The 8,500-nt window shown below is 47.5% G+C and overlaps 1 protein-coding gene across 1 annotated transcript in view; it reads right to left on the minus strand.

Annotated features, from left to right (window-relative positions):
- DOCK11 (dedicator of cytokinesis 11) overlaps positions 1-8,500 on the minus strand; it is a 63,771-nt gene that overhangs the window by 37,885 nt on the left and 17,386 nt on the right. Inside the window, exons 15-24 of the mRNA XM_009875114.1 lie at positions 7,721-7,843; positions 7,464-7,540; positions 6,201-6,385; positions 6,033-6,098; positions 5,770-5,862; positions 5,249-5,372; positions 4,499-4,620; positions 3,965-4,051; positions 2,675-2,764; positions 1,119-1,237 (exon numbers count right to left, since the gene is read on the minus strand). Coding sequence (XP_009873416.1) covers positions 1,119-1,237; positions 2,675-2,764; positions 3,965-4,051; positions 4,499-4,620; positions 5,249-5,372; positions 5,770-5,862; positions 6,033-6,098; positions 6,201-6,385; positions 7,464-7,540; positions 7,721-7,843 — 1,086 coding nt within the window. The remainder of the gene's footprint in view (positions 1-1,118; positions 1,238-2,674; positions 2,765-3,964; positions 4,052-4,498; positions 4,621-5,248; positions 5,373-5,769; positions 5,863-6,032; positions 6,099-6,200; positions 6,386-7,463; positions 7,541-7,720; positions 7,844-8,500) is intronic.

The following is an 8,500-nucleotide window of genomic DNA, read 5'->3' on the forward strand; positions in this document are numbered from 1 at the left end:
ATAAAGTGGTTTTTAAATTCCACTCTGAAAGTCTGGATGAGAAAGCAGTTGTCATTAAACAGAAAGCTATTGACAAACTGAAAAGTGTTGAGCAAAGCTTTGAAAAAATCCCTGGAAGTGAAAGTGGGAGCTGGTCACCCAGCAGGCAGCTGGGGTCACTTGTTCCTGTCGTTGCCCTCCGGTGTCTCAAGCAGAGTGGGATCTCAGTGCTACACAGAGACGTCCCCCCAATCTGCCTGACACGGTGCAGGACTGTGACTGCGATGGGCCTCGCATCCCTGGGGATCAGGGCTCAGCCTCCAATCTCCAGTTTCCTGGGAGCAAGATGCTTTTGGTACACGGATGCTCGGTACCTCCTGGAGCCAGAGGCAAATCCCAACAGAGCCGCATCCAGCACGTCCCTTTGCACTGCAGCCCTTCCCAGGGGAAGGGCCACGGGAGGAAGATGAATGTTTTGATGCCTCCACCAGCTGGGGCGTGTCACGGCCAGAGCTAGGCAGGGAGGGCGCTTTTGCACCTTTTGCTCGCCTCGGGCCGTGCACACAGAGGAAACTTTCTGCGAGAACCAGGCCCTAGTCGGTGCTGCCCTCTTGGGGCTGCCGGCACGGCAGAGCATCGCTAAACAAACCCCCCCCACTTCTGGCAGCTAACACGGATGCGGCCGCCACTTCTGCAAGCTAAGAGACCCAGTTCCAGGCGATTTTTAGCAATGCTCCGGACACAGGGGTCTGGTGTGCTGGGATGAGAGCCGGGGAAACCACATCTGCTGCCTGCAGCTGGAACGCGCCCGGGCACTCTGGAGCATTTTGATGCCCCAATCACTTGGCTCCCAGAGTCATCCCCACTAGCAGACCCTTCCTCTTTTGAAAAACCAGGAGAATCTTTAAAGGACCAGTTGTTTTTTACACGCAGCCCCGACGCTGCCCCGTGCGACCCAGATGTGCCAGGGGAAGACAGCAGCTGGTGTTTCACAGCAGGGTCACCCGAGCAAGCCTCAGTGGACAGCCAACGCTGTCACTTTGCATCTCGTACTGGGAAACCACACCCTGCTTTGCACTGTGGTTTGTGGCTTTGTGTTTGTAACTGAAGAAAACCGGATGGTTTAACCAGACACTCACATGGTGCAGTTGACAGCTACTTCATCTTCCTGCATCACATTTGTAAGGACTCTAAATAGTTGCATAAGAATTACAGGTAGAAACTGAATCATTACTTGGATCTCCATGGCGTGCAAACACTAAAACAAATGTTCAAAACACAGACACTTTTAGTTCAACATTTTGCAGATGTTAAATATTTACAGTCCACAGACATTTCTGTGGCAATAGGACAGGCGTTAGCAAATGCTTCAGGGCTTGAGCTTCAGCCTGCTAGAGGACAAGAGAACTTGGACTCACAGCACTTACTGCCTGCCTTCCAGCTGACATGTCCCAGCTGAACGCCTTCGGGGAGCAAAATAAATCACTCATGGCAGGTATTAATCCTTCTCTCAGATATGCCAAGGCAACTATGACTGAATAAGAGGTCACATGCTACAGTTTCACCTCAGTAACCCAGAACTGAAGTTTTGGCTCCCAATTCTTCTCCCATATTCACAAATGCTTTTGGAGCATGGAAACCTGCTCCTCTCGATGACTTGCAGCGAGACTTTTGTCAAAAGAGCATAGCTTGCTCTCAGAAATGGGATTTAGGCAACTTGGTGAAGGTCAAGATCATCTGGTGCATACATCTACCCATCTCACAGACCTCTTTTGCCTAAATCTCATGAGTCTAGGAAAGGCTGCATTTCATTTTCAGTTTTCAAACCTGCAAGTCTAACAGAAAGTTCTTAAATCTGGATCCAGTTATTAAAAATTACTGAAATTATTGAGGTATTGGTGGTAAGAAGCCCTCACTTGTGGTTAGCGTGTAAATGTCTCCCTGTCTGCAGGCTGCAGGGAGGTCCCTGTGGCTGGGCAGGGCTGGGACCTACCCAGCCCCTTTACGGAAGCTCACAACAAAGTGACTGGGTTTTTTTTAGTGTCTGGCTTCAAAACCTGCCATTATTAATATTTCCTAAAATATTTACACATTATCTGAAACACACTCAGTAACTTTGTGATGAAAAATCCCCACCACTGGAAGTGGAGCTGTTGCTACAGCAGCACTCTCAAAAACAGTTTGGGAAGGAAACAAGAACAATAAGCAGCCAAGAAATACATTCCCTGCAATAGCCTTTGCTGGCCGTGCTCCGGGGCCCTTACTCATGCTGCAGTGATTGCCAAAAAGCTGGGCCTGTGTCATAGGTCATCTGCAGGGAAATTCAACTGACCGATAATCTCAAAGATCTTTTTCTATTTTGAATGGATAATCCTGAAAACAAGCAATTGTCCTACAGTTTAAAGGTCTGAATCAGATCTAGGGCAGCAGGAGAGGAGTGTGTGAGCCCACCAGGAGGAGGGTTTGGCATAAGCATGGCAGAGCGATGCTGACTGCTGGTTTTATCGGCTGTGCAAAGCGGCGGGAAGCAGCACAGACAGCACAGTCGTGTCAGTAGGCAAGGGGCGGGTATGGCACAACGCCCTGGTGCCAGCACTGCAGCAAGTGCATGTTCCCCCCTGTAAGGGCAGGGGTCTGGGTATTTGCTGACGGTCTGTAACAACATAAATGAAGCCGACTGACAGGCACTGTTCACCTTGAGATATTTAACAAGCTCTCCTGGGACTTCCTTAGCTCCCGCCTGAACCAGCTGGCAGTACTGGAAGAACTTGTGCAAGTGCATGTCCTGGAAGAAACAAACAAGTTCAGTGCAACAGCCTCAATATTTGACTCAAAAATTTGCTTAGACTCAAAAATCTGCTGACTTACGTGTGGCAGTAGGCCACGTCCCTAGCAAGCCCCATGTCACTACCAGTGTCAGGCTTTGTCCCAGCTGCCACCTCCCAGGACTATAGGACTGCTCCCTGCCTTTTCCAACACACTCAGCCGCTGCCCAGCCCCTGGCTCCCAACTAATCTTGAGATGATGCACGAAACTACCAGCAGTGCTACAATTGTCCTGTGGTTGCACTATTCTGAGCCCCAATCTCCATCCAACACTGGCCTGGAGAAGTGGGCCTGTCCTAGACATGACTCTTTGAGGCTGCCTTGCCATGTGCCTCACTGACCTCCTACTGTCCATCTCAGGTGGCTCTCCTTACCCTTCCTCTTCCTCCTTCTCCTCGGTTAAATTTAATTACTGGGTTATTTAACCCTGAAAAGCACCTGAGAATGTAATTTGCTGAGGAGTGGAACTACTGTGCTGTACAGAATCGGTAAGACCCTAAAGCAGATTTAGACAATGCTGAAAGCGAGTTGCTGTGAATATAATGCAGCTGATTACATCAGGCATAGGATGACAAGCCCTGTCAAGGGTATTTCCTCATGAGCAGTGCTGACAGGAGGTGCCCCAGAGCAAGTGCTGGGGATCTTTGTTGCACATCATATGAAGCTTGGGGAAGCCCATCACTACCATAAGACGGCAGAACATATGAGGACTTGGTAGAACAGCCTGAACTGGTTTCAAAGGGACATAAGGACTCCCGTTTACTTGGGTCTGCTGTTGTAAGAAAGCTTTTATCTTTAAACTTAATTAACAGCCTAATATTTGGGGAAACCTCTCATTTCCACCAGTTCTTCTCTCTTTTGTGTCAGTGATATGGCTCATTTGCTCAGATGTTTCCTTAGTCCTGCCGGTTACAGGGCAACTGGCCAACATCAGCCTCTCCCTAGGCTCGTTCACTCATGCAGCTGCCTCATCACATCCAGAGGGGCAGATCGCTGCAAATAATCTCAGACCTGCCGCTACAGAAACATCTCAGTGCTGCTCTGCAAATACAGGTTACCTCTCTCCTAGAGCACCTACAGAACAGCAGTAGTAGAGATACAGCAGTCACTTCCTCTGCACTTGTATTGAAAGCTTTTAAGAGTTAAGGCGCTCAGCTTACCTGCGTGTAAATGGTCGAGTCCAAATGGATTCTGATTTTAAACAGTGGCTTTGCTCCATCCACCCACTTCACATCCACACCGGGCTGCTATGAACAGACAATTCACATACTTGGTTTCAGACTGCAGTGAGAAGGTGGCTTTGTGCAGACAGACACCTGGTCAGAAGGTATGGGTTGGGGTGGAAGAACTGGTTTCCCCTCAGCACAAACACCAGTGACCTGACTGCAGCCATGGCAGGGCAGAGGGGTCTTTGTGAGAACTTGCACACAGAGCACGTGCCCACTCTTCTGCTCTGCAACAGCCCAGTCCAGTCTGTCATCAGAACATTCTCTGCAACCTATATAACCACAGAAAGCGCAATTAACAGTTTCCTGTCCCCTACCCCTAATAACCTTAAGCTTTGGGGGCTGCCCTGCAGTCAGGATCTTTCCAGCTGAGCAGAGCACCAACAGAAGCCCAGAACCAACAATGGCAACAAAACCTTAGCTTTACTCTTCCTTTTACATTTAAATCACTTTTAAATGGCTTCCTACCTTTCGCGACTCTGTGTCTCCAAGACCCAGGTACCCAGGTGGAAGGTTGGATGAAACCGGCAAATGCCGCTCCAGGGTGACAATCCGTCCATCCTTCAGCAACGGGACCCAGGCGTATCCCACTATGGAGGCAACCGCAGACCAGTTAGCAGACACACAGCAATACACGTTTAGCTCAGGCTCCAAAAAAGAGCTGTGTCTTACTGCGAGAAGATCAAACTCATAGCTGTGCTAGAGGTTTCAACTGTGTCAGCCTTGTTAAAGCACATTTCACATGGTGACTTGGTGAATGAAATTCAGACACACAGCCAAGATCAGGAGTGGGTTTGAGGGGCAGAAACAGTGCATGAGCCATGGTTGTGCACCATGAGGAGGGTCCTTCAGCTGCCCAAGGACTGGCTGAATGGAAGGGCATCCCACCCTGCGAGACCTGGATGAGCTCAGTCTCCTACACATGGCTAGTGTTGACAGATCAGCCCCTGATGCCCTGATCTCGCATCAAGACTTTGTTGCTGACTTGACTGACAATAGACCATTCATGCAAGCCAAGCCAAGAACATGTAGAAATAGTTGTCTGATAGCAGAAAAAATCTGAGCTCTAGTGTACACTGAAAACATTGTGCTTTATTCCAGTTTAGACCTACAATTTGTATGAGGTTGCTTTCAAAAATAAAAGAAATTCATGTCCCTACATTCATTTTATCTTGGACTCTTACACTCCAACAGAAGTAATTTAAGTATCGAACATACCTTGAGTTTCAACGGTGTCTTGTTTTTTCGATGTTGCCTTTGTATTAATTTCACAGCTGACATGATAGAAGGTGAAAAGCAAATGATGCTTTTGATGGAGGTGAATTGGAAGCTCAATTTTAATCTAAAATGATATCATGATAGATATGACTGTACATTTAGTTGTGGAGTAATAGTCCTATTTTATTACACAAATGCTATGTTGTATGTAATTAAACAAGACACATTCCTACTGATCTTAAATAACTCCTGGCTAACATTTTCATCACATTTGCACATCACTTATTAATGGGGGTGTGTGACTGGAGTGCACAAAGCGTGACAGTAAAGACAGCAGAAAACAGGCTGGCATTTAAAATTGTCAAAGACTCTGGCTTTGCTGAGCCCTTCTACTGAGGCAAATGGCTGGCGATTATTTTTACCCATATGTCACCCAGCCCTGGAAGAAGACGTATCCTGAAAGGCCCCTTGGCTTTGTGGCATCTGGGAAATTCTGTTATTTCCCACCATTTCATTTTTACCTCATCGTAGAACTCTGGACTCTGGTTGTGATGCAGCACGGCAGCATATGCGCTTGTGGTCAGGAGATGGCCTCCGGGTTTGCCATATATACACTGGAAACGCAAATGAAGAGCTGAATTCAGAGTTGCTGCTGCCCTAAATCAGCGGGTCAAATTAAAACAACGAGCATGGAAATGGCACGCTTTCCTATTGCCGTGCTCAGCCTGGCGGGCACTCAGCACACAGCAGTGAGCAAACAGCAGCCCCGCTAGCAGGTACCCACCTTTAATGGCCTGGCATCAGCTTCATCCGAATCCCTGAATTCAACGCAGACAGCAATATTCCTTGCCTGAAATGGGGGAGAACAGGAGGATGAGCCGTTGCAACAGGTCAGCAGCATTGCCCCAGAGCACACTGAGTCTGGCTGCAGCCTGGTCTCCAGGTCGCTCACCTTTGCAAACACCTTCTGGTTCTCATACTTCAAATGCAAGGGGTAGACATAGAGGTGGTTTTTGTAGACAGTGAAAGGATAACAGTATTTTGCAACTTCTGGGACAAGCTCCTCCACTTCAACTGCAATGTCCTCACAGCCCTTCTCAAAAGGCTTTATAGGAATATAAGAAGCTGTGACACAATCTAGAAGAGAAGGAAAGCTTAGATAAGAACACTGTCCACAAACACGGGAAGTACAGCCTGTGTAAAAGGAAATTCATGGGTCTGAAACTCTCTGATGTTCTCAAGCATCCAGTTCTCTTCAGATCACAGGATCATATGTGTTGACCAGGCAGTAGGACTTGGACCACTCTCATTGAAATGATCAAGGGAAAATGCCTCCCTTGATCATGCAACATCTGTGGTCTCCAGCTGCATTAGCAATTACTTCATTAGCAATACTGACAAAACTGGTGCAGAAGAACAGGGGTCTGCTCTCCGTGCTAGTGGGGACTGTAGAAGTGGCACTTTTCTGTAGCTCTGGGCAAAGCCAAAGGGTTTTGTGAATGACCCACATCTGGGCAAGGACAGCCACTCTATCCAGGACCTGTGCCTTGAGTTTTCCAAGAATATGACCCATTCAGTTATTGTTTTATAAATCAGGCAAACATCACCTGACTGAAGCAGATAGGCTACTGAGGTGATGACTTGAGACTGACATCTCAAAGTGCATCAGTTCCCCTGCATCAGTCCTTTTCCACTCACACCCACCATAAGGGAGGGTTCATCTCAAGGGATGGCCTTTCAAAGAACAGAAAAAATTAAGTCTGCTAGAAAAGCCTTTTGGACAGGTGACCAAACTGCAGAACCTGTGACAGGAGCTGCCAAAGATTGAGGCCGAACACACCATCAGTCCTTTATTTGCCTCAGTTTCTTTAAATGTAAAGTAAAGAACTGCACTGGCCATGTTTGTGAATCCCTCTGATGTTACGCATCAAAAACACTATATGAAATTGGTATAAAAATTACAGCAAAAGCAGGCAGGTGGCTTCTTCTAGATTTAGGATGTGATGCCCCAACTACAAAGCAGATGCACCCCTCAGGCAAATTTCTGCATCTGAACCACATCCCTCCACAGAATCCATGAGAAAGACGTACAAGTCAGCGGTTGTGCTGAATTACTCACTTCTCATTGCAGCCCCTAGATACTCCTGCAAAACTCCCCACACAAGCATTAAGTCCTGAGACTAGAGCCATCACCATTTAGATCCAAGATCCTTACTTGAGAAGTCTAGCGGGATATCTTTGATGACAATATTCAGCTGGGCTGGAATGACCTGTAGTTTCGTCTTCTCTGGTCTGCATTAGAAGAAAGGAATAAGAGTGTGAACCTTGAAAGCTCAGGTGCTGAACACATTAGCAGCACTTTTTGTTACCCTCTGAGTATTTTAGAAATGGTCAACTCATGCTTACCTTTAACTGTTTAAAAATGTATATTAAAATGCCTGCTCAGCCTCTGCACCAGTGCCTTACACTTACTTCTTATACTCTGCTAAAAGCTTCAGCATATCTTCATTAGAGAGTTTGCTGCTGTCTTGCTTGTACAGAGGTGAGAATTTTCCTTCAGCATCGAGAGTGCCCTGGGAGTCTTTGAAAACTGGTCTGCAGAAGAAACATATTTCTTAAATGTTGGTAAATGTGCAGATACTGAGGTCTCTGACACGTCACGCTGAAGGGCAGTTTATCGGGCAAGAGGTTCAACAGCCTGTGACTGCTCTGACCACCATCCGACCTCCTGATCACTCTCCCATCCTCACACGGTGCTTAGAACCCACACAGACTGCAGTCTGCTGTGTCACAGAAAATTGCATGGGACATCTCTCCAGCCAGGTCACAAGGGCACAGACAGCCCAATTCCAAGCCTGGTCCACAATCATAAACATCCTTCAAGCCCCTCCCACTAACACCAAGTGGTAAAGTTCCTTCATAGTTGCACATGGGGTCAGAGCATGGAAATTCTCCCAGGAAAAGAGGTGCACACTGAGGAGCAGTCTCAGGACATACACCAGCTTCCTCCTGAACTCAGAGCAGGAGATCAGACTCTGCCCTGGACGAATACCGGCATCTTTGCCCTTGAATATGAAGGCTGCTCGAGTCTGCGTACAGTAAGAAAACTAAAGCATTTGTGCTCCCTTTCTGTGCAAACACCCTTCTCTGAAAACTGCAGGGAAACTGTTCCAGGGATGCAGAGCAACACAGCTTCCTGCAACGGGCCATTCAAATTCCTGGTCTCCAAATGCAGCTCTTTACTCAGCAGGA

The sequence above is a fragment of the Apaloderma vittatum genome, unplaced genomic scaffold, assembly GCF_000703405.1.
Source record: "Apaloderma vittatum isolate BGI_N311 unplaced genomic scaffold, ASM70340v1 scaffold10408, whole genome shotgun sequence".
NCBI classification, from domain to species: domain Eukaryota; kingdom Metazoa; phylum Chordata; class Aves; order Trogoniformes; family Trogonidae; genus Apaloderma; species Apaloderma vittatum.